Source organism: Neopelma chrysocephalum, unplaced genomic scaffold (assembly GCF_003984885.1).
Source record: "Neopelma chrysocephalum unplaced genomic scaffold, ASM398488v2 Primary Assembly neopelma1_84, whole genome shotgun sequence".
Lineage (NCBI taxonomy): Eukaryota > Metazoa > Chordata > Aves > Passeriformes > Pipridae > Neopelma > Neopelma chrysocephalum.
This window is the reverse complement of record NW_020897746.1, coordinates 7946516-7972483: the sequence shown is the minus strand read 5'-3', so window position 1 is coordinate 7972483 and position 25968 is coordinate 7946516. Positions and strand designations below refer to the sequence as shown.

The 25968-nt window shown below is 45.0% G+C and overlaps 1 protein-coding gene and 1 long non-coding RNA gene across 5 annotated transcripts in view; both read right to left on the bottom strand.

The window, feature by feature from the left end:
- Positions 1-1474, bottom strand: part of LOC113971707 — a 33995-nt gene extending 32521 nt beyond the window's left edge. The window contains exon 1 of the long non-coding RNA XR_003535625.1: positions 1170-1474. This is a non-coding gene — a long non-coding RNA (uncharacterized LOC113971707). The remainder of the gene's footprint in view (positions 1-1169) is intronic.
- Positions 1475-1971: 497 nt separating this feature from the next.
- Positions 1972-25968, bottom strand: part of RAB11FIP4 (RAB11 family interacting protein 4) — a 118350-nt gene continuing 94353 nt past the window's right edge. For 2 of the 4 annotated variants that reach the window (XM_027691534.1, XM_027691533.1), the window contains exons 2-13: positions 21844-22061; positions 18558-18749; positions 16965-17099; positions 15468-15503; positions 14469-14568; positions 13952-14055; positions 13261-13401; positions 12648-12729; positions 12255-12392; positions 11610-11768; positions 11121-11264; positions 9567-9881 (exon numbers count right to left, since the gene is read on the bottom strand). In XM_027691534.1, coding sequence (XP_027547335.1) covers positions 9765-9881; positions 11121-11264; positions 11610-11768; positions 12255-12392; positions 12648-12729; positions 13261-13401; positions 13952-14055; positions 14469-14568; positions 15468-15503; positions 16965-17099; positions 18558-18749; positions 21844-21980 — 1485 coding nt within the window. In that variant the 5' untranslated portion in view covers positions 21981-22061 and the 3' untranslated portion in view covers positions 9567-9764. Of the gene's footprint in view, positions 9882-11120; positions 11265-11609; positions 11769-12254; positions 12393-12647; positions 12730-13260; positions 13402-13951; positions 14056-14468; positions 14569-15467; positions 15504-16964; positions 17100-18557; positions 18750-21843; positions 22062-25968 lie in introns of all 4 variants that reach the window. The other 2 variants (XM_027691531.1, XM_027691532.1) reach the window with 2 other exon arrangements.

Below are 25968 nucleotides of genomic sequence, written 5' to 3'. Positions count from 1 at the left end.
CAGTAGTACATCACATTAGCCTGAGGTGCTGAGATTTGGGAACAAAACTTCTCCCTGTCTCTCTGGTGAAGTAGTTTAGCATACACAGTAGGGAGTTTTCTTTGAGCCTGCAGTTATAAATCTGAATATCCAACATCTCATTGCTGGGAGGAATCTGGGAATGGAAAAGCCTGAGAAGATAACACACAGGTACGTTGCTCCATGTATTATTTATACACTATCTTTGCTCTGATTCCCCAAATATCTGTACCCACAGTGAGAAAAGCTGCCCCACAGCCACATGGGGTGATACTGTAAAAGACACATACCAGGTTTAGAGACTTCTGACAGCCAGATGAAAGTTGTTTGGTACGCTATGATCACTTGAAGATCATCAAAATGTTTTATAAGGAAAAAATTTGCCCTGCAAGGCTTGAACTGATTAGTGAAGCCTTTTCAAAATTCCCTTTCCCCCTCTCCTTTGCTCCGAGCCCAGCTGGAGGCAGAGATCTTACCACCTTAGATTTCACTTTATATTTTAAATAATACACCACAGGCTCAGTTCCCTGGCTCTACACTCTTCACCATCTTCCACACAGGCGAAAAACAGTCACATTTTTTTACATCAAGGGTGCAAATGACACCTGACAAAGCAGCAGATTTCCAGGAGCCAAACTTCAAACCCAGTAAAACTGCTGTGGAAACACATCCCTGAGCCACCTGCACCCTGTGGCTATGTCAGTGTGGGCTTTGCTGGTGCTCCCAGGCCAGCCTTGATGGTTTCCTCCAACACAATGCCTGGCAGGCAGGAGAAGGCAGGGAGCTGCACAGGGCTGCTGGGGGAGATGCTTCGCCCCTGGATTGTCCCAACACACAACAACCCCCCCCCCCCGTTTTTACCAAGTAAGAAGCACCCAGCACCTTCCTAGGCTGGCTGTGTCTGCCCCTCTGTCAGCAGCGTTTTCACAAAGCCATGGGCCCCACTCTTTTGGGCAGCAGTGCCCACAGACACCCCGGCTGCCCCTGAGGGGACCATGCTCTCCCCTCACTCCACGGAGACTCTTGCAAAAAGCAGCCTCGAACCCAAACTGCTCCTCACTTATTTTTTTAACTCTAGCAGTTAAAATACAGTGCAGAGAAGAGGCCAGTGGGTCTGGCAGCTCAAACAGAAGATGAAAAAAAAAAATTACCTCAGAGTGTCGGTCGAGTGGGCCCCGGTGTGTCCTCCAGCATCCCGCCTCACGGAGAGCCTGTTCCGCTGGGAATGGGAACGTGGTGAGTCCTGGCCTCACCTGGCTGAGGGGCTCCTCCACACATGGCACCAGTGACAGGTCCCAGCTCCCAGGCATAGCCCAAGCTGTCCTAGCACCACCCTGGCCCCTCATGGACAATCCTTGCTGTCCTGCTCCCAGGATGGACCCTCCAGGCACTCCCGGGAGCCTCAGCCTCTCCCAGGAACAGGCCATGGCAGAGTGTTCCCTCAGGCTTCCCCTCCAGCACATGCCCAGGGGTGGTCACTGCTGGCCATGTGAGGCCAGACCAGATTCCCCCAGGACACGGCTCCAGGCTGTGCCCTCCCTGCAGCAGCTCACTGCCCTCAGGGCAGGAGTCACAGCACTGCTCATCAGCCCCACGGGTCAGTAAATACAGGCCAGATTAAAAAGCTGGCTCCAAATCCTGCAAACAGCTCACGGCTGGAGTTCCCATCAACAGAGAAGGGGAGAGATTAATGGGTCAGTCCCATACATATCCCACACAGCTCTTGGATGTTTTACATGGTTGTGGCTGTCAGGTAAGGCATGTGCTGAGCAAACTCCTTCCCTAGTGCCATCCTGGAGTTCCCTCATAACTCAGCCAAAGATAAGGAAGCTGGTGTTTGGGCAGGGGAGAGCAGAGCTGGGCACTCCTCCTTTAAATGAAGCACAGAACTAGAGGTGGACCAGGAAGGAAGGTAAGGAGGGACATCAAATCAGTCATCCACCACAGACCACGTTTCAGTCATGCAGGAAAAGCAAACAATTTATTTACATGTCTGATTGTACATTACAGTTACCTGAAGGATCCACATCAGCAAGGACAGCTTTATTGTCCCTAGAAAGTATTTCAAGAAAATACAAAGAAAATAGTGTAAATGGCACATTGCAACAGTACTGACATCACTTCACGGGTGGTGTAAATTACAGAATGAGATTAAAAATAGCCATATGCCACTTTTGCTGGCTGCTTTTTTTTTTCAGTAACAATGGAGCAAGTGGACTTTTCTCATTTTCATACTAAGCAGCCTTTAAAGTAAAAAAATAAAACTACCTCATTGCTTCTAAGGCAGTTTTATATTCTGTCAAATGGGTGCCGAATTCAGTCAAAAAACTTCTGCTCCATGAGAGCAGAACATACTATTTTATAGATAAAAACATCTCTGTGTTGTAAGATTTAGGGGATATTGATGATTTCTTCCTTGTGACTTAGCAGAGTTTATCTCACTGTGTCTGGGGGCTGGTGAGTGGGGTACTGATAAACCAGAAGGTGTGAGTGGAGGGAACAATTTGAGGATCTCACCAGATGAGGGGGTCAACACTCTAGAAATGAAACCACCAGCTCGAGAAGAGGCTGGTGGGAGGGAAGGACACTTCTAGGACCAGATCCCTGGTTGCCAGTTACAGATGTCCAGTCTCACAACACATCTATTCAGCTTCCCAAATGCTGCAGGAGAGTGCTGTGCTACAAACCCCATGGGAAGGAGTCTATTCAGCATTTGCCAAAATGTGAAAAGCGAGACACCCAGTTTCTCACTTCTGCAAGAGGAAGATCTCCAGCCATGCATATCCAGGGTCTGTCCTTGGGAAACGCTGCCACAGAAGCCAGGGAGGAAAGAGAAGGAATAATTTAAAGCATCTGAGGCACTCTAAGACGTCGAGTCTATGAATTGGTAATGCTATTTCTCTTTCCATTTCAATGGGCAAAGTAAATCACTTGCCCAATCCCACAAAAATAATCCCGGAACTGCAGTTAATCTGAAATGGGCAATGTGTTCAAATGAGGTTTTGGTCTGGTGTCCATTTCAAGTATAAAAAAAAGCAAATTAGCTTTAATGGAAATAAAAACTATAATTGCCAAGTCAGGACAATAACATTTAGTTAAGTGTTTTATTATTTTGAATTAACTGAAGCCAACAAGTGGATAGAATTGGTCTCATAACGATACTAGAACAATAAATCTGCGAGTGTGTGTGTGAAACATTGCCTTACAAAAGAGACCAGCCATCTGACACAACATTTCTAAAAGAAGACAAGGAACTGCTAATTATGTTAATTTTCATTTGCTACGTAATTTAGACCATGATCTAGTGCTTCTAAAAAAACCTGTACAAAATGAGTATTTTTTACATCTCAGAGGCACATGAATACAAATCTGATCTAGTTTATATATACACATGTACAAGAAACCAGATGATAAAATGAAAGAAGTGTATATAAAAAGTGCCCGAAACAGATGATAAAATGCAAAAATAAAACGTATCTTCACAACAGAGAAGTAAAAGGCACAAGTACTAAAATACGTAACCATGCAAAAAACGTGGGTAGTCTGTGCAACAAAGAAAAACAAATGGCTCTCACAACCAATTTTACAGTAATTCTCAAAATGTTTCAGTATTTAAACATAACATCAGTGCAACATTTACTGCCCTGTAGCAGGTTCACAAGACACAAAATTCTCGGTTCCCCTTCTGGCGTCCTTTCTCCAAAGCCAGAAGAATTTAGCTACAGATAAGGTATTATATAAAATAGGGCTGGTGTTGGGTAGTGTAAGATCCCTGTGTGGAGGAGTAACTGCAGCCCTCCTGCCCCCCTTACCCTCTGCACACTGACCGTGTGTCTCCCAGGAGAGTCCCTGCTCCTCGATGGGGCACAGCAGCTCTGAGGGGTTTGCCAGGGCCAGTGTCACTGCTGACAACAGGAGTGTGAAAGCTACAGCTCACGTGTCACAGCTGCACCACTAACAACACCTACACAACCAGAAATACGGATTCGAGGGGTAGGTGTCCAAATTACACCACAGAAGCCCATGTTTGTTACTGTACGTTTTCATGAGGTTTAAAGTTTAAGTCAAAAGTAATCCCTCTGTGTCTGTTTGAACAGGTACTACTCTTGCAGTTGAAACAAAACCTCCAGACTTAAGCCAGTGAGCTAAAACCCATCGTATCCGGAACACCACGTAGCACTGTCAGCTGGCTCCACACTGTGGCAAACCCTGGTACCGTGGCCCTGGCTGCAGATGTTTGTGTCTTTACGGGCTGCTGCCGTTCCCTGTTCCCTACGAGGTGTGCCTGCCAGGCTCAGCTGCAGGGCTGTGCCTCTCACAGGCTGTGAGAACAGAGTGCAATGGGACACCTGTACAGAATCCAGGCAAAACTTGTGGCACATCCCAGTGATCCCACACCTGGATCACCTTCAAACTTACCCTACCTGCTTGCATACTGTGAGAATCAGCTTCAGCGTTTTGTACGTGGAACACAAACAGCTTTCATGACCACACAAAAGGCAAGGACAGGACTGGCCTGGTATAAAGACAAGGCTGAAATTGTCTCGGTAGCTAAAGCCATACTGAAGCCAAGACTGTTGAATTTGTCCCTTCCATCTGCTCCTAGTGCTGCCCCAAGGCACACAGCCACTCTGACTGTGGGCACAGTGGCTGGGGACAAGACCGAGAGTGTAAATGTCAACAGAACAAACACTGGAGAAGAATCCCAGAAAGAAACAACTCTCTTGCACATCGATGGGAGTAACTCCCAGTGCATTATGCAGGATGACAGGATTCAGATCCAACACCTACTGCAATCCTTCTCAATATCTAAAGGTGCATGCAGAGTTTCATTAAACAGAAACCCATACATGCTTCAACAGCAAACTGCTCCTAGAATCAATACTTTGAATTCAAAAATACTGAGAAAAAACCCCGGGGACGATGCAAAGGAAAAAAATGTCAGCAACTGTGGAACTATATCCTTTAAAACCAACCAGCTGTGTTACATCACCTGTCATGACTTCTTGACAATGTTTCTTGAGAAACAAATGACTTGACAAGAATATGAGCATTGCTACTTACACCAGGAACTGCTCAGTTAGAGTTTGAGTCAAGTTTTCACTTAAATCAATATAAGCCAAGCCACTGATTTGGCAAGTGTTTGATCAGCTGCTACTTCCTTCCTTCCTTCCTTGGAAAAAATCCCTCAGACCACACCATACAGTATTTGTTTTAAGAGAAAACCACTGTATGTTCACTGCCATCAAAGAAGGAAAAAAACTGTTCTTTTATTTGTAAATTCTAGTTCTTAGACTCATCGCATGTCACCAGCACTATGATGCAGAGACCGCTGAGCAGTGCCTGGTGTAACAGCCCAAAGTGTGTGTTTATGTATCAGCTTCCAAGCCCTCATTTACAAACCAGATTAGGGAGCCTAAACACTGTAGCTCTAGATCCTCTCTGGAGAGCAAGGCAGTTCTACCAAAGTAAATGGAGCATTGCTGCACTCAGACAGCAAAATATTTGTTGATACACATATCTTTGAGAATTAATAATGCTGCGTTCAACTCCCTACAGAGCTGGCTGAGAAACATCTGAATTTCTCCCAAAGACCATGAAAGGAAAGTTGGCAGCAAAAGTGCATGGGATGGTTTTGGGTTTTTTTGAGACTTGCAACAAATTTGCATATTAAAAATTCCTTAAAAATAGATGGGATGGTTACAGTTTGTCACTGTTGCACTTCAAAATAAGACAAATTCTTAAAGAGTTTGAGTCTTTAACAGAAATTATTAAGAAAGCTGAAAAATCTTCTTTTGATGTCAAAGCAGTTTTGAATCAGCATCACTCTGAAATCAATACTAGGCAACAGTGAAGACTGAAGTCTGGAGGGAAGCAACCAATATCAGAAAAATCGTGAGAGACTAATTTCAGGTACTCTCAAGTGCAAGTTTTGAAAGAGGTAATTTTTCTGTGTGTAGGACTGCCCTGACCAAGGGCAGCTTTCAGCCAAGAGCCACTGGTACAGAAATACCTGCAGTGGTTTGCAACTGGTTTGACCAGAATATCACTTAGCTTTTGAGAGTCTAAGGTTGAATGAACTAAGGAACAGATCAAGATACAGAGCCTGGGATTGTGTTCACGTCCCCAAGGGTTAAGTGAGAAGCAGGGGTCTGACACAGGAACGTTTGCTGCATTTGTGCATTGCTAGAACAGGGTGATAGCACATTTCTGTGTCTGAAGTTATTTACCCAGGGAAGCGAGGCCCTTGTTCCAGCAAGAGTAACACTGACAGAGGCAGGTTGTACTTCCCCAGCTCTCCTGAGAGCACAAAGGCAGCACAGCAAAGAGGTAAAACTTATCAGAGAACAGACACCCAAACTGGTGCCTCCCTATCGCCACGTCTCCCGTCTGTTCCGCCAAAGTCTGTCTGACACCTGATCAAAGTGTGCACTCTCTGCACCTTCAGCATCAGATTCCTCCCTGCCCCAGTGACCCATCAAGCGATCCCTTATTACCAAGTTACCTGCTTGTCATAAAATGTGATGACTTCTTTTCTGGGATAGAAGGGCTTTCCAGGGCTTGAACTGCAAGACAGATTGGTCTAATATCTGCAGTTACTCAGTCTAAGAATGCAATTGCTAATTATTATTTTTAGAAGTGGATACCTTAGAGGAAAATCTGCCAGTGAAATGCCTCTCCCACCTCCAACTCACATTATCTGTCAAACACAGCAAGTATCTGGATACGTATTTCAACAGTACCAGACAGCAGCACCACACCAAGGGCCCCACAGGAGCAGAAGGGTAACTCCTTTACACAATGAAACAAAGCTACAAACACCACCAACATGGTGGTAAGACAACTCTTCAAATGCAAACAGTGGAGCAAGGAAGAGTTGCTAAATGCTGACACACTTGGGTACAGAGCTGAGGAAGAAGTCCTGCAAGATTTTAGAAAATCCACTGCTGGGAATATCCCTTTCAGGATTTTGGCCAGATTCAGTGACTATTTGTCACTAGTAGTGACTATTCACCTCTTATATATAATTACCTTCACAGGAACTTGGCTACCACTACAGTCATGTCTTCTGTTGGCGTCCATGGGCTCTGTGGTCTCAGTGAAGTAAGCCAGGCTCTGCTTTCAGTGAAACAGTCCTCAACATTTGCTGATGTTCCACCCTAGTGGGAACGGGTTTTAGATTATTAAAATTTTGAAGCCAAGTCTAGTTTACTTAAAAAATAATTAGGGAAAAACATTCAGTCACCAGTCTAAGCTGCAACAGCTTCACTCACATTTAAATCCACCGCACGAGAGCACAATAGCAGTGTAACTTCACAGTCAGCTCCAGAAGCAGGGCTGCTGGTCACCCAGCCCTGCTTGTCACAGCAGGTGAGCAATAGCCACCTGACCATGTGGAAGAGTCCTCTGTGGCCTACACAGAGAGCAAAGTCCCTGGCACAAGCCACAGACAGCACCAAGCAGAGGGAAATGGCATCACTAAAGTGCAGGTGAGGAGTCCTGCAGGCAGGTAGCACCAAGTGGCTTAACTGTTCCTCTCCTACCTTCTGGGTGGCACATCCAGAAGCAGCAGCAGAAGGGTGGCTGTGTGGGGTTTCCATGGTGTTCCACCCACTTCTCCACAAACAGAAGCTGCTGCAATGTAGTACAGGACATTTTACACCATTCCCAGGTGGCAAAGGAGTGGTTTTAAAATCCCTTCCTCCAGATTACCCTAGAGCCTCAGGAACCCAGCCCTGAGACATCTCTGTTTAAACCACACTGTACCATTTCTCCTGCAGACACCTCTGTGTGGGGTGTTGTGTCCCACAGTCATTCCTCTGGTCCCTTCTCTCTTTTCAGTTACTTTACACCTGCCTAATGCAGATACACAGAAACAAACTGTTTTTATTTTCTTGCCTTCAAGAAAGCCTGATTCCAGCACATCCCCTGCTTCCCATCGCTCCAGTAACACATCACTGAAGGCAAGAGCACAGAGATTGCAGAAAAATATATATATATTTACATCCATAACTGAATACAGTTTTATGTATTCAAATTCAGGAAAAATGCATCACATATACACACCAAGATACATCGAGAGAATACTAAGGGCAAGACACTGCCAACAGCAAGAAATACACAGAAAAGCACAGTCATTGCTACTGTAATGTTCTTCTGGGGAGTGTATTCAAGAGAGGAAACATCTCTATGCACTGGGGAAAGCCAGATACTCGGGCCTATTTTTCTGTGCCAGTTGGTGTGAATCAAAAGTGTGAAACTTTTACTTTAAAAAAAGTGCATGGAATAAAATTCGTTTTTAGCATTCAACTACCCAAACGATTCCATAAGCTCCTTATATAAGCTACATTATTAATTAAAAAGGTCCTAGCCCTACAGTACACAGATCCAGCTCCGGAGAACACAGGCACATGTTGAAGTCATCCCTATTTAAGGCAGCATTTAAGCATAAACTCAACTTTAAAGCTTATGTTCTGTCACACTGACTTCTCTGAGCAGTCTCAGTACACACTTAAAAGTTAAGCACCTGCACAACTGCTCATCTAAGCGAGGATGTGTTCCCTATTCAGAGCTTTAGATATGCACATGTGTGCTCAGTCTGGACTGGTAACTCCTGCAAGACCAAGCTCCTTCTTTTTCCTGCCCTATAGGTAAAATCCACTCCACACCAGACTGCTCTCCATGGCTGTGTCAGCAACCAGTGGATCCTCTCCACAGCCTGCCCAAAAAAATGTCAAAGGAGTGCAGCTATATGGGCTGGAAAAGCAACTCAGCACGTGATGTCAAGGGCTGCTCCTCCTCCTCCCCTGAAGTGAAGATATGTCATGCAAAATTCTTTTTTTTTTTCTGGTAAGAACTGGAATGTGTTCCTTCAGTGAAATCTTGAAACTCAGGGTGAGGGGAAGGGGCAGGATCCCAGAATTCATCTTAATGACCCATGATATACCCCTGAAAATAGGGGAACAGATTGGAAGAGCTCTTTGCCTCAATGCTACAGGGACCTCCCCCCCCCGGCACAACAAACACACATGCGCACACGCCGAGGAGCAGCTGGCTCAGAGCACCCCAAAGCAGGCTCCAAAGTGATCTTACATCAAAAGCACTTTGTGCTGACAGTGGCAAACAAGTGGATGGTGATTTTTTTTTTCACAAATAGCAACAATTTTGCAGTATCTTCCTCTTCTTCCCATTTACTTTGTGTCTTGTCTTTTCCCAAAGTTTGTTTTTTGTTGTGTGTTTTTTGTTTTTTTTTAACCCGATGGGTGGTTGAAGTACTAAAACTTAATCAAATAGTAAATTACACAGTCAGCACCAGTCAGGAACTGAACCTGGGTATGTCAATTGGTTTGTGGTACCCAAATTCCTGGAAGAACGAAGAGAAAATTCTTGCTCCTAAAGTTAGGGCCACATCCATATGTTTCCATTGTCTTTTTTACCTTTACAACTAGAGGTAGAGTCATTTTGTCCAGTATCTAAAACAGCATGATCCAGTTATATTGTTATTACAATATACAGTATCCATCTTATCACAGGTATTGAAAGTGCATGGAAAAAGTCTAACCAAGCCAATTCAATGACAAATAACAGTGTACCAAACATCATATAAACACACCCGCGCACCCACACTCACACGTAGTGTATATATATATATTTATAGATTAATTTACAGTATCAGAGTGTTGTTTAGATCCAGTGGCATGTGCAGAAATATCAGGCAGTTGCTGCTTTTCCTTCTCCTATTCTCTTCAATTCTTTATTTCCAAGATGGACGGGTTGTGGTCCAGGATTGCCAGAATGATCTTGTCCATATACTGTCGCAATCTGTAGTTTATCTCTTCCTGCTCTTTGAGGGCTTCCATGAGCTGAAACACAACATTTCCAAGTTACTCTTGAAATATTCTCACTAGTTTACAAATAGCTAGATTTCTGAGCTGTGAAAGGCCCCTCAACCTCTCCAAGATGAAGACTGCTTTGCTTTTTATGTCACACGTTCAATGCCAAACTGGCAGAGCTGCCAAGGAGTGACAGAGCCCCAGATCCTCCTAAAGCTCATGTTATTTGGGTGTCCATTTTCATTTGCCTTCACGTAAGTACTACCCTGAATCTGCAGTTTAGTACCTTTGTTTTATTAGACAGGAAAAATGGCACAAACGGGAACGGTTTATGCAGGTCTGTGAGGTTTTACTGAGCCTGGGCCACAGCTGTCAGGCACCTCCCTCCTTTGAAGGGGGAGTGCTGGGCATCCCTTGCATGAGCCAGAGTCATGAGATACACAGGGAGAAAGTCAGATTTTTCTTGACAGTAGCAAAAGCCCAATTTGCTTTTACCTAATTAGAGATCAACAATTAAACACCTTCCTTCACAGAGCTCTGGTTCAGCAAGAAACTCAAGTATGCACTTCACTTCAAGGGCCTGCCCAGGAGCTAAAAGGCTGGCAGGTCATTCCAGTACACACTGGGTAAAAGGCCTGTCTCAGGACTCCTCTTGATGAAGAAATGGGGAATTCTGTCTGGAAGAAACAGAGCATAAAGGGCAAACAATTCCTTTTAATCTCCTTCACCACTAACCTGTCGTCTTCCCTGGGAGCTCTTACGTATCCATGGGCCTGATCTCACAATCTGTCCTGGAGCTCAGAGGAAGCTACATGAGCTGGACTCAGCCCACAGACAAATGGGCCTCCCATAATATATTCCAAAGCATTATCAGATTATTAATTGCAAATTACTTACTTTCTTCAAGAATTCAGCTCTGCTACAGGGAATATAGGCAATATATAGCTCAAATTTAGATAATAACTACCTATGGTCATTTCTGTATGAAACTTATGTCATACTATCACAATACCCTAAAACTGTAAAACAGTTCGCTGAGAGTCTCATAATTCCTTTTTTTTTTTGAGAGAGAGAAATGGGAGAGTTATATTACAAGGAGCATCCCAAAATACTGTTAGACTTAAGGCAATCTTCCAACACTCCTGAACTCCTATCAAAGCAGAATTTCTGTTGTTCATTTGTCAACTTCAGATAGTTCAACCTTGACAGTTAATTACATTGAAAAACGCTTATTCTTGGATGTAATACCTGATTAAAAAAGCCCATTACCTCATCTCTTGATGCAGAATCGATTTCAGCAGCCAGTGACTGGGCTTTTGTTTGCGTTGCAAAGAGATTTTTAGCTTCATAAAGACTGAGGCTTAGGATCTGTCCATTAAGGTCATCATTTTGGTCACGAAGTTTCTGATTCTCCTGTTTGAGGAGGATGAAAAGACAAATTGCTTTTAAGTTCTTCCTACAAGGTTTCATTAAAAATAAGTAATATTTTAACACCACAGGTAATTTGGGTGACACGTGGTGAGGCTGCAAGTTAACAGCAACTCTCTTACCTCCAGTGACAAGTCCTCCCTGCCTGGATCACAGGGCACAATTCACATTACTGATGCAAAGAAGTCCTACACAGATGCACCGTGTGTCTCATGCTTGTGATAAAGGGGGGACAAAATCTAAAGGCAGCGTGCCAGGGGTTGCAGCTGTAGGCATTTTCCAAGGCAGCCCCATATATCTGATGTGGGTCAAGAGGCCTTTTCTGCTCACCTGCTTCAGCCGCTTTATTTCATGCTCCATCTCCACCTCCCTGGTTTTGGCGTTGAACTCGCTCACGCTGGATGAGGAGCTTCTCCCACGCCCAGGACGTTCACATTCCAGCTTGTACAGCTGCAGGTGCTCCAGTTCCTTCCGCAGGTCTTCGATGAGCTGTGGGCACGCAAGGAGGTCATGTATCTCCAGCACAACCCTGCACAGCCAGCCCCCCCTGCAAACAGCCACCTCTGTGCTCAGACAAGCACTCTGTGAGCCTGGCTGAGGCCAGAGTCCTACAGCACAGCCACCTGCCCTTCTGTGGAAGCACAGCTCACTTACACCACTGCAGAGATGGAAGGGCTCTGACCGCTAACCTTCGTGTCCGAGAAGCATAATTGCCCTAGTATGGGAAGTGTTAGGGCACACATTTGAGGCTGCAAGTTCTCAAAGAGTTGTAAACCCTTCGGGTCAGGGATTGCCATTTATATTCTTGCAGCGTCCATCACCCTGTGGGCACCCCTCCCACAGAAACACAATCCAGCAGGACATTCCCTGGCTGTGCTATTCTCAGTGCTCATCCTGTCTGCCCATTCTTTTTCAGATGGGTTTCCATGCAGGTGAGAAGAGACTGCCTGGCCTTACACCCCTCTTCACGCCTACCTCCTGTGTGGCTTCCCTCTCCTTGTTGAACTCCAGCCTGTTCTGCCGCAGTTTGTCCATCATTCTCTTGTACAAATCCATCTCATCCTTCAGTCGCAGACTCGTGTCCTCCAGCCTGTCTGACATGCGTTGCCTTTCCTACAATAAACGGGGAACTTCATAACCAGCTTGAAAGTGCAGGAGAAACCCTGAGTTTTACAACATAAACCAACAGACACAGCAGGTCATAAGCTGGCTTGTGTCTTGGGGCATTCCTGCCTCTAAATGTTCCAATTCCATTAATAGTTTAAGGAAGAAAAATTAAAGAAGGTGGGCCAAGCACTGTATGAGTTTTGCTCTTACACAAATGAAATTGCTGTTAAATTGCTCAAGCACTCAGGGGGGTTTTGTTACCTCATCTAATCTCTCCGTTTGGGATTTCAGCCGTGTGACAGTGCTTTTCAAATCACCGTTTTCTTCTTCCAGTTGCTGAACCCTGTGTTAATAACAAAAACCTTATAGCAAATACCTCTTCAAGATGGCAGACATGCAAAATAGCATGCTCTAAAAAGCCATTTCACTTGCACTTGACAGAAAGACCAGACACAAAAATCTTTCTAATCTTAGCACTTTTTAACGTGAGCTTTTTGATAGTTTGTTTTTGGGGCCCAAAAACGCCACACTGACCCTCAGATTCTTGTGCTCCTAAAAACAGGTACCTAAAAAAATAAATTAAGTCGGAAGAAACAAATGTTTGCTACAGCTGGTCACAATTCCCTCCTTGAATCCATGCCAAATATCCAGCTAAGCTGTCTACATGGGCCATGTGGATTAAAGCATTAATGTAAGGCATCCTCCCAGCTTTTGGGCTTTAAGACACACAACTGCCCAGCTACTCTACTGACCTGCCAACCTGCCACCATCTGTGCACTGTCTGGTGGTAAACAGCCTACGTTTACATGCAAAGTAAAAATGAAGACAAGAGAACCTCGTGCTCTGTTCTGGGTGGCACCAAGGTGTTTGTTACCTTGTGTTTAGCAGTTCGATTTCAGTGCCTTTCTCTTTTTCATACTTGCTGTAAGCTTCTCTATGTCTCTTTATCTCGTCTTCCAGGGTCTGTTCTGCTGATGTTTCTTGGTCTTTCAATAGTTCCTCTAGTTCATGAACTCTAAGGAAACCAGATCTCACTTCAGTAAGAGCTTCACAAGTACTTAAAAAATAAGTGTGCAACTTCACTGTCTCCGTCTTTCCTGCCCATTCCTTTATTTCATTCTACTTCACCCTTTCTCTTGGCATTTAATCTCTCCCGGTATCTCTCCCGGTATTTAATCTACCCAATAAGCACAGAATTAATTAGTACTGGTTCATCTATTATTCTTTCAATCTCAAGAAGCTGGGACTACAAATCAGCCTTATGCTCTTGCTACATGCAAGAAAAAAAAAACAAACCCAACCACCACAGTAACCTTTCTCACAGCAGAAGAGCTTGCTCTGTGCAAGTCAGTAACATCTCTGTTAAAGACACCAGTTTGGAAGGCCTCTGCTTGCTCAAAATTCATCCCTATTGCACTTGATTTCTCAGATGAAGCCTTATTTCATCTGTCAGCATTAAGGAAGGAGACTTGGTCATACTCTACAGGTAGAGATGTTCCTTCCCCACAGCCGTGTTCTGGCTTTGCTCTGACATGGTAAGGAGAGCTGGCTCTGTGCTCTGTTACCTGTGAACTAGCTGTGTGTTCTCTTGTTTCAGTTTGCTCTTCAGGTCACCATTTGTCAGGCTGTCATTCTCCAGTTCTGTCACCTTCTTCTCTAGGTATGTTACCTGGAAGGGGAAGTGGAAAAAACTGAAGAGTCTGAATCTCTCTTTAAACACCCCTGCACAGTTCTTAACTGGCATTTAGCTATTCTACTCTTTTTTAAAGGTGGCATATTTCTCTGCAAAGCCAGCAGTGAAATTAAGCTCTGAAATTCTGGGTTCCCCAGACCCAGCATCTTCCTTGAAGGTGATCAGTGCAAATACACCCCAAGGAAGTACTAACACAACACCTGGATCTGTGCTCGCACAGCTCTTACATTACTGTGAAACAAAGTCATAATATCAATGGAATGTCAAGGAAATTCTGAATGAGGTTCTTCAGATCAGGGGTCACTGTGAGCCAGGAGCTCTGTCCATTGGTGCAGGTCTGCAGCAGGATTTGGTTGGGTACATTAATCCCAAGGCACACAGCTTCTCACCTTTTCAGTGATATCATTGTCACAGGAGTCTATACTGTCTCTGAACAAGTCTTCTGTGCTGCCATTGCTGCTGCTGAAGTTACTGTTGTGGAAGAGTTGTCTGAAAGATCAGAAGGATAATTATTTTGCTTGATGAGGAGAGAGGACAAAGAGTCTGGTTGAGACTTTGAACATCCGATGCTAAAATCTGTGCAACCATTTCAGTGACAATTACAATTGTTTAAACACAAGTCTTACAAGAGACTGGTAGCTAAATGAAGTCATACTGAGCACAGTCAATGACATTAGTTCTAGGGAGTGAGTTCTTTGTTGCTTTTGATAGGATCTGCCACCAGCATTAACATAGTTTAAAAAATACTTAGTCTTATTCACACTATGTACTGAATTGTATTTGCCTTATTAGAAATTTTAAAAAGGTCACCACTGCACACTGGTTGGTGCAGTTAACCTAGAAAATTTCATAGAGTAAGAATTTTAAAAAATATAAAAAAAGAAATCCCAAGCAGTTCCCACTGTAGAATAGTGTCAGAAACATGCAACACTGGAGATCATGTAAAATGTTCCCAACCCTTATAGGCCTCCCCAGCCCAGGGCTGGTTCATTCAGTCAAAGGAAGATGACAATGCTTTAGGTCCTTTTTAAAGGGGTGCTCTTGTTTTCCTTTGCATTTTGGCAGCAACAACAAGGCCCACATTATGGGGGTTAAAGAAGTAATACCTGGACTGATGGAACAGCAGTTTAAAGGAAGAAAGTTGTCAGACAAGGAAGCAACTATCTATGTTTTTAAGAGCTCTCTCCAGTTCAGGAGCCTGCTCCAAGCCAAGTATTGGTTTCTATATTCTTTAACATCCCTACCCAAACACAGGCCCCTTTCCTTGAAAACTTATCTTGGCAAATTTTTGTTTTCCAAACTTATTCTTAATCTCTTCTCCCACTCCCACTTATGGAATTGTTACGACTGATTCCACAAGTATTCATGGAAAAGTTGAAGACTCTTACCTTCCAAAAGCTGTGCTTGATATTTTCCTGTTAGGGCTACATGGATACAGAAGGAATGATATAGGAATTAAAACACTGATTTGATTCAATTTTAATTGCATAATGAAATAGAATATTGACTATTTTAGCAAAGTCAAAACATGATTCTGTGAACAATATTCTTTAAAAACTTAACCAAAAGCTGCAGTTACTAACAATGCAAAGATGAGTGAAGCCACAAATTACTGTGATCATTAATAAGTCAATTTGCAAATACTGTTACGTTTAGCAGAGATTTGTCAGTGTAAATCAGAGCAAAACTAACATTAGAAACACCACAAAGGGACACTAAGTTAGTGATGGACATATATTCTGGATTCCCAGTTTTTAGATGATTTTATAAACAGTTAGTTTATCCTTCCCCATAATGCTTCCCAGTTCAGCACAGGAACTGAGGTGCTTCCATTTTCACAGCTCCCTTCTGCAGCCAGGGACTGGTATTATCCAAACAAAGGGCCACACTGCAGACAACAGCACCAGAACCAGATCAAAATATCCTGCTGCACCTCTCCATGAGAGGATGTCACATCTCAGTGTGCACAGACACAGCTCTCTGCCAGGGCATTGCTCTCTTCCAGCCAGGCATTCACAGCCTCCCTCACAAAATTCCCAGAGCCCTGGTGGGTCATGCTCTGGGTGTTGGCAGAGCCTTGCTAGGGCAGGAACACTGTTCATGTCAAGTGCTCCACTGCTGTGCCACCGAGAGCGCAGAGTGCTCTGTCCCAAGGGTTGTGCCAACAGGCAGGACTCACGTTCAGTTTCTAGGGGGAGCCAGAATCCCACCAAACAATTCCCTTCAAAAACCCCGGGTGACTGTTGCAAGCACTTTTCAAGTGCTCAGCACAGCTCAGAAGTGGATGGAGTGGCAGAGATGTAAGGAAATTTCCTTACAGGAATGTAAGGAAAAAGCTGAAATTGAAAAGAACCCCAAAAGCAACTTCTGCCATAGGAATTTATCATTTTTCCAAGTTCCCTTGAGGATAAAAAAAAAAAATCCCACAGGAACAAAGTACCTCTGCTGACTAGTAGCTTTAGGAGAGGTGTATGTAAGGTTATATGCATTAGCTAAGGATCTGCAGATCCCTCCTTCCCACCTGGAGAAAGCAGTAGTTAACTGTAGATCTGCCCTAAGCAGCACAACAGATCTCACTTCCTGGGAAAAATTCCTGGAAATATCACTCTCACTCTGCAATTAAAGAGCTCATTGGTTAAAATATTTGAGTTTACTAATGCTGTCTGCACCTTAAGTCAGAAAAATAATTACTAGCTAATGAGGAACAGCATTTTGGTTCAGGCTAGATGTCAAACTCTAAATTTCTTACTGTTTTCCAGGGACAACACACCTGTAAGACAGAAAGGGATACAGGAAAGGAGAGGGTTCTCTCTCCCTCTCCTCCTGCTTCTAACTGGTGCCATTTCCAGGGGGCATTGCCAAAAGCAGTGCAATAGGCTGCTTACCTGTTTGCTTTCAAGTTTTTCAGCCTGGCTTCCAAATCGTTGAGGAGATTTATCTTTTTGCAGCACTGTGAGCAGTAAACATCCAGTAACTCGCTGTTATAAACATGCCTCATTTTTCGGGGGGTTTGGCCAGCGCTGTTTGCAGGAAAGGAGAGATGTTACTGCCTGTAGTGACCAACTCACAACTGGCTTTCCTCTTGACTGTGTGTCTGTGTGTCAGAATCACAGATGAGGGACTTGAAGAATCACCTCTAACCACAGTCATCTAATTCAGAGCTGATGATGGAGCGTTCTGGCCTCAGGGCAAGTCTACCTGTCTGAGCTGAGCCTTTCCAGAGGATGTGGTCTGGGTATCAGTGCAAAGAACCAGACTGAGTGACCAGAAGAATAGCAAAAGGCATACAGAGTCCACTGGGATGCATGTAGCAAAGGCAGCTAGATCAGTATGTTCCACCTCAGCAATGCCCTCCTCTCATCCTGCCCATCTTCCCGTTAGAGCCTGGCATGCAAACCAAAGAGTCTCTTCTCCAAGAGAAAGACAGGAAGATGAAAAACAGAGTGGCTGGGTAAGAAGTCACACAAAGCCCCTCAGATGGTAGGATGAAAGGAACCCTGGAATGAGGAGGAAGGGAGAAGTGGACAAAGAGGAGATAACAGTAGCTCTTGGCATGATAAAGAGAAAATAAATTCAAATAAAAAAGAGCAATCATGGCATGGAGTGCACTGAGCCCCAGGAATGAGAATGGAAAGGGCTGCACAAACCCAAGGAAGGAGGGGATGAAGGACACAAGCCATCCTTGTGAGAGGGCAGAGGAGAAGGGTGCTGGCTCTGCATGCAGGACAGAGGTGGCAAGGCTGGAGTGCAGAAGTGCTGGAAACAGAGGGGAGCACGTGGGGGCTGCATGCAGAACAGAAGGATGCAGTGAGCTTGTCCTGTGTTAGCCATGAACCACAAGACCTTTGTGTGCTGTTGATCCAAGCAGGCAAATCCTAGAGAATCTCCATGCTCAGCTCTTCCCAACCCTGCTCCCCCATTCCCCTGCCTGGGGAAGGACTGTAAAATCTGGAACTGACTTGGTCACAGGACGTAAGAGCTGCAGAGGCTGAGGTCACATGCAGGAAACCAGTGCACTGCTGTGGCATTTCTAGCTCCCAACAGAGAGCAGCTACTTGCTCATGATAACCCCCTGTCCGTGGGCAGCACTTCCCCTCATAGCTCAGTGCTGAGGATTTGCAGTATCAGAACACTAAAGAGAAACAGCTCTCCTGTAAATCTTCTCTCCACTGCATCAGTGCTAAGCTGGTTTCCATTGCAGCAGATTCCTTCCAATACTAGCCCTGAACTGTGAAATATGTTGTCTGCAATACAAGGCAATCTCTAGAAGCAAAACAGCCCAGTTATTTCAACAGAACCCAACAGAGGTTATCAGAAACAATATATTTGCTCAGCTCTTATTAAATGCAGTCTGTCAACTGGAGGGCAGAAAATGAAGTGATAACATTTTAAGGTGAGTCTGTGTAACCAGTGTAAACTCTGGTATGGTCAGAGAAGAATAAAAATGAAAAATTGTTTGTTAACGAATAAGGAGCAACCTGGAAGATACAGATGAGCCAAGGTCAGAGTAGGCGTTGGTTCTGGTCTCATCATCAGGGCATGGGCTACTGGGAGTAAAATCCACATCATCTCCTTCCCCATAATCTTCAAACTGTTCTTCATTACTGATCAGAGAGGCGGTAGAGTAAGTGGAGAGGTCAGATGCTGCAGAAGGGTTGTGAGGACTTGACCTGAAACAAGAGGTCAAAACATCTCGAAGGCCGACTTTGATAGCACCTCACCTCACATGGAATCTTCCACCTTCACAGCCTGTCCCCTCACTGGAAGTTGTACCCCACTTACTTTGTGCTAAAACCCTGAAGTGCTAAATGCATCTGATGTGCAATGGACACGGTGCCTGGAAAGGCACGAGCACGGGAATCTACAAACAAGCTACTTGTGAGACAGGTTTGGATCAACACAAACCACTTCACTTTAAAGAGCACACCCTGATGATCCTCAGTCACCATTTCCTCGTGGGGACTTCTGCTCTGAATGCAGACAACTCCAAAATGCATGGGGTAGTGAGAGGAACATGTGCAAGACAGAGACTGTCGCTGTATTCCACAATCAGAGAGTTTTCAGTAATCCCAATAAACCCTCTCCCACACCCCATGAGTTCCAGCCACTCTCTTCTGTGTGGTCAGAAACAACTCTGAGCTCACCACAATACCTGAGAGTCACTAAAGCTACTGATGTGACCTTCCTTCCATCCTGACAAATTGTGTCTTTCAGAGCACATAAGGACCACAAGGAGAGGCTGCCTAACTACCACAGAAGTACCTAAAATAATGTCCAACAGGCAGGAATGGCAGGACCCTGGACCTCAGAGAGAGAGAGGGCACAGAGGTAAATAGATCAGCAGAGTCAGGCACCACAGGAAAGCAGCTGGCAGAGCAGTTTTGAGCACATCACACCTAATAAAACAGAGCAAGTTGGCTGCAGAGAGGGCACAGTGTTCTGCCCAGAGTCCAGACTGCCCTGCAGCCCCAGAGTGCACCTGCTGAGGCAGGGACTCCACACAGGTTTGCTCAGCTCCCACCTCAGTCAGGCATTCAGAGACAAGCCACTAAATTCACATACAAGTTCTTACAAACAAACTTCTCCCTACAGAAAAAACACCTGGAAGGCCTGAAATAAGACAATTCATTTGTGAAACTCTGGCCTAGCCCAACACATTGCTCTTCCCACTACAGAGCAGAATCCAGGGCCTCTGGAATACAGACAGGCACTGATGGAATCTGCTGGCACTTTGTACAGATTGGTTCAAGTTTTCCACTCCCTCTGCCTCAGTGCACAGTGCCTGCACCTTCAACTCCACCAGCTGAGCCACGGGACAGTAACTCCCAGTTGATGTTCTACAGCAGCTCAACAATATTTCCCCCTAGGTTTTTTTTGAATATGCCTTTAACCTCCCAACCTCTCCACAGGGAGATTCTTTTTCCCGTAATATTACACTGGTGAGCTGTAAACAAGAGATGCACCAGTGTTCCTTTGGCAAGCACTATCTGCATATCCCTTCCCTCCAAAAGCAATTAGCAGAAGAGGAAGCGTGCCAACATTTCAGATGTATGCTCTTTTGTTTCTCCCCTTTTGATGAGATCCATTTATAACCTGCAACTCATTTATCTAACTCACATTAACAGAAATTAGGGCAAGTCAAGCCTGGCACACTAATAAAGGATGAAGATAGGAATACTCATACTAGAAATAGATCAAACTTATCTAACAAGGCTCCTTGGCTGGGGCATTAGTGAGAAGCTCAACATCTATTCATGAAGTACTGCTGTGCCATGTATTGATTAGTTTTTGGGAGATCTCATGATCTGTGTAACTGCAACTGCTGTTTGCATCTCAACATAGTTACACCAAGTCAGCTTGGGAAGAAGCTCCTCATAACACCTCCACCAGGACTGGAGGTCTAGGAATTGCAAAGTCATTTGTAAAAGAGTTGCTAAAAGCAGATGATTTTCCTCATTCTAACGCTTTCTGAAGGAACCTTTCATGTGTTTGGTGTTTTTTGTTTGTTTGTCTTTTAAAGCTATCTCCTGTTCTGGGTGAAGGTTCACGAGTGTTTTCCCACAGATTTACCAAGGCTGAGGAGGCCTCAGAGGATAAACCAAGGTCTATCAGTAGCAGCACAGTAGCTCTTAGTAGTTCCTGCCTGCCCTAGAAGGAGGGTACAGGATGCACAATGCCTTTCCCACCCCCTTCACAAGAGCCTGACTGGCACAGCTGGCAGGAAAGACACTCATTTCAAACACAGCACAGGTGAAAGTCACTGCAAGGATGGGGCTTTGGAGAACTGGGAATGGCAAGCAAAGGAGACAAGTTTGATAAAGAGCTGATGAAAACTGTAATTATCTTGATAAATCTCTGAGATTGCTTGGGCAAGTGGGAAAAGGTCAGAACAGGTAGCTGAGAAGTTCAGGAGGAGGGCAGGAATGAGGCTGCACAGGGAGTACCTGAGGAGGCCCAGGAGAGTGAAGGAAGACTGCCTTAGCAATGAACAAAGCTCAGGAGACACAAGATGGCAAGCCAAAAATAGGGAAGACGAGGCAGAGGCTTACAAAGCAAGCCCAGCTGAGCTCTGTCCTGTGGTACTGCATTAACTCAGTTCAAAGCAGGATTAAATCAAGTTGGGTCCTTTTCCCACCCGAGTCATCTTTAACCAACACCCCCAGGGACATACCTGGGAATAATCAAGTTAGGATTACAGAGACACTGGTGTTAACAGCAAACTATGATTACACACACACATGCCAGGACACCCCGTGTTAAACACCATTTACTGCTGAACACTAAAGGTTATGGAAATTAGAAACACAAAGAATTAACTTGGTACATGAAGTTGCAAAGAAAATCTGCAGAGCCCACATTGCCAGGTAACTAGGTGCACAAAAGACTACAGCAGCATTCCTCATACTGAACTGCTTTGCAGGAAGTATTTAATTCCAGCATATAAAGCTTAAGGGAACACAGAAGATCCTAAGTTTTGAGGGATGCTAATGCAGTGATCCATCCTGGAGAGACCCAACAATGCTTTCACTTCAACACACAAGTCCTGTGAGTGCTCACAGAACACGTCAGAAGGAGCCAGGACTGAGGCTACCTAAGCACACCTGGACATCCATCTCCCTCACACTGCAAATGGATGTTAAGTTCCTCAATCCACCAGACATCCTCAGCCTCCCACAGCAGGGATTAGTCACACAAAGGCTCCTTCCTCCCTGGCACACGCCTTGGAACAGAACAGAGCTGCCACGGGGCAAAACCAGCACTCACTTGTCCCCGGGCAGGAAGAGGCCCCCCAGGACACCGTCCTTGTCCTGGCAGACGTCAGAGGCCTCCGAGCTCTGGGCACTCTCGATGGCACTGTCCATGTCAGACTCATGGTGAACCTCCTGCTGGGCCAGAGTCATCCCGTCCTCATCAGGGAACAGCTCCGACTCGCTGTAGGCGCTCTCGCTGTCCAGGTAGGCACAGTCCTGGAGTTCACCCCCCTGGAAAGAGAAGAGTTGGGAGTCAGTTCAGATGGCCCCTTAAGGCAGCCAAGCAGATACAGGAGAAGCAATAACCCAGATCATGAGATCTCTCTGGCTGCCCTGGTAAGCAAGAGTGATACTGAATAAAAGCCATAAAACAACAAGCTGACCTGCTTTTACAAAGCCAGTTCCTGCAGGCCCCTGAGGTAGCTTGTACCTTCCAGAGGGGCTCAAATACTGTCTCTGACTCTTACATGGGAGTACAGGTCAGAGGACACAACACTCAGGTATGAAATACAATAATTTACTAAAAAAATGCACTTGAAGTAATAAAGATCCTCAAAGTTTTATAACAAAATGAGGCATCCTTTGAAAGAGGATAATACACGAGTCACTGAGGGTTAGTCCTGCAATTAATATTATAGATTAAACAAATGCAAACCAGATAAGCCTAACAGTTTACTCTGTCTTTGAGGATGGACAAAAATATATAAGATGAAAAAAGAGTTGGCAAGTATTAAAATGTTTATGGTAAGTCATGGTGATAAAGATTTAAGAGAGCAGGAAAAAAAAGACTGAAATCATCTGTTCCTGCTTCCTGGAACCCCAAGTATCAACTAAAATAAGACATCATTCTCATTAATGCAACTCTTTGCTCTTGCTGTTCGTCCTCTCCCTCCCCTTCTTGCCCCGTGAACACTCACAACAGCCAAGACAAGCTGGGTTCTATTTGCTTGGCCCTGAGGGACAAATAAAAATTCTTAATTGAAAAAATAAAGGCGAAGATTTCACTCTGTCCTTTGATAAGCAGCAACACAGGGCTGCTTTGACAATTCCCATCCGGTATGACACAAATAACTCAAAAGGTCCAGAGCTAGTCCTGCAAATGCTCTGACTCAGAGCTCCACTCCAAACCTCACCTGGGAGCTCCACAGGCAGCCTGACCATTGAGCTGCTGTCAGGAAGTGAAGACAATCAGGCATTTAAAGCTCAGTTCACTGGCACAAGGAATTGAGTATTTCATTCACGGATATACCTCATGTTTAGGCACAATTGTCATCCTTCCCAGCTCCTCTCCAAGGAATCCCAAGGCACTGGCAGCCTGGCACCACTGTCAGCATCCCCTGACCTTCTGCTGAGCACCTTCACTGTGACACTGTCACAGTGGCACCACTGGCTACAGCTCTGCTTCAGCCTCTGGACACTCCTCTGCAGGAACCAAGGAGGCTTAAAGCCCCTCCTGCAGAACCAGAGATGTTCTGTGCTGATGACACAAACTGTTCTCAGTGTCTTTTTCACTTCATCATGACAACAGTCAGGCAGAAGCTGCAGCTTCTGAAGATTTCCAAAAAGTACTATTAGAAATGCAGGTCTCGCCATCCGCTTTTTCCCCTGAAACACCAGTTTATATAACTGAGAAATCTCCCAGCATATGGAGACTGAAAAAATTCAAACCAACCCCACCTGCTCAAACCTCATTAACTAATGAACACCCGAGCAGGGAAAAGCACAGCACTGCCTGCTGTGTTTGAACCTCCAGGTACACAGAGAGCAGACACTGGGTGCTTTTCTAGCTGAGCTTTCAACAGGTCTTCCAGATGAACAAGGAAATGTCAGTGAAACACTTATACAATAATAACCCACTGCTCTGTGTCAACCTTATTACACCTGAAACTTTCCTTAGGTATCACTCAGAGACGTCCAAAAGGATATTCAGCCTTGGTTTCTGCTATGTAGTCTCTACTGAAGCCGTGCTGACTCATGCAATCGGATTTATAGCTCTGAGCCACAGCACCTCAGCACGGCCACAGCCCCTCATCCACACGGTGGTTTGGCAGGTCAGACCCCAGCCCTAAGAGCCTGTCCTGGCCCTGCCTTAACCCCGGGTTCTCCAGCACATGTCACCTGCACCTTGCACCATCACAAGCAAGCAGGGACAACGCCACTGTTGCTCTTTGCAAAGTACCTTGGGATCTACAAACAGCACAAGCAATAAGACCTTTTTAGTAGGTGCTGAAAAAGCAAATATTGTTAAGAGCAATTAAAATGTTTCAGAAGTACCCGCGAGTGTTTGTTTATCTAACATTTCCCCGAAGTTTCCTCCCGCACGCTGAGCCCCACAGGCACAGAGGTCCCATTTCTCCTAACAAATTTAATGCAATAAAGCCCTTGACTGCTGTTATGGAATTGCACCAGCTGGTAAAAGTCTGATCCAGGAGGGAAAGAGAGTAGCAGGGAGCACACAATGGATCCCTGAAGCTCCCAATTAGCACGTCTTTTTCAGAGGTTTTGGAGAAGTCTCTGCCTAAACAAGTTTTTATAGCAGGAAAATCTCATTGGTATTAAACAAATTAACACAAGAAAGTAAAGGTCAAGAAGATCGGGAAAGACTCCCTTTTTGCTCTCTGTAGGTAACAGCACACATTTGCTTTTTCTAATAATAGCTGCCGAGCTGCTCTTTAATAAGAGTCTATTAGCAATTAAATGTGCAGTGTCATCTATACAGGCTGAGGGCTCACTTCTCTTCCCTGTCACTTTGTGGCAACTTAACCTTCACACATTTACTTGTCTGAGAGTGCTCATCCACAGCTCCAGCACAGGCTGCACTGTTCCCAGCCTGCTCAGTACCAGGGATTCCTTTCCCAAGTGTAATTGTTCTATTCCTACACTTTGAAGTCCCGTGGAAAAAAAAAAAGGAGAAAAGAAATGAGCTTTTGGAGGTGATGACCCACTGTAAGCCTGAACACCTACTTCTGACCAGCTTCTGAAATGCCTCACTGCAAGGCTTGGAACCCCTTCTGGAAGCAAGTCCTCCCTTCTGCTGATCCCACCCTTGAGCTGAGGGGAGCTCAGGGACTGATGGGGACTCGATAAATGAAGAACATGGGCCAGCCAAGCTCCTTGGAGGAGCTCCCCCTCAGCTGCTTCCTCGCAGCGGGGGAAGCAGATCCCACATCCCAGGCTGCCAGCCCTCCTCAAACCTGGCACCGACCCCACACCCGGCACAAACAGAGTGCTCAGCTGCTTTCTGAGCACCCGGCAGCCAAATCACACCCCGAGGACCCCCCAGCCCTTTCAAAGCAAGCAGCACCAACAAACAACCCTGCCAGGAAGGCTCAGCTCCAGCAGCTGCATCAGCTGCTTTTCCATGCTTTTAAGTGCTCGAGGTCCACCTCCAATCGGTGCCAGCGCTACTCCAGCAAGATGTACAACAACCAGGACCAGCTCCTGTGCTGAAACCTGTTCTCTGTGAGTAAGAACTACGTGCTTTGCCATCAAGTTTTAAGAGCTTAGGGGTGTGGAATCACTACACCCCTAATAACGCAGTGTTCCAGGCACAAGGATACCTGTAAAGCACGGAACAAGGATAACAACACTGAGGTGTCTCTTCAGCTCCTGGTGAAACCAGCCTTCAGTGCAACTGTCACAATTACACATTTAATTACAGTATTTCCTTCTGTGGCCTAAATAACCAGTAGGAGAACACAGACAAAGCACCTTTAAAACAACTGATACAGGTTAAATAAGCCACTACAAGACAAGAGGATTAGGGTACCTCACTAGTAAACAATATACAGGCATCCACACCTTCCTGACTAAAGCTGTAAGTTATTTGAAGCTGTAATTGTTCAATGACCATGGTTTCTCACAGAACCCAACTTTCAGTGATGCCATGTAGCTGCTTACAGACCACACCTAAGCTGCTAAAAAAAATAAAAAAAGAGAGAGAAAAGGAAAAGGCTGATTGCACACCTTAACCCCTCAAATTATTCCTTCATAGCTTAGATATCTACAGTACTCCAGGTACCAAATTAGAGGCTGGCAAGAACAAGTGTTATTCAGGTAGCCTTGAAAGAGCTAGCTCGAGTTTAAGGAGAGTTTAAAAAGTTTAACTATGAAGAGACACTTCCAGCCTGAGTCATTT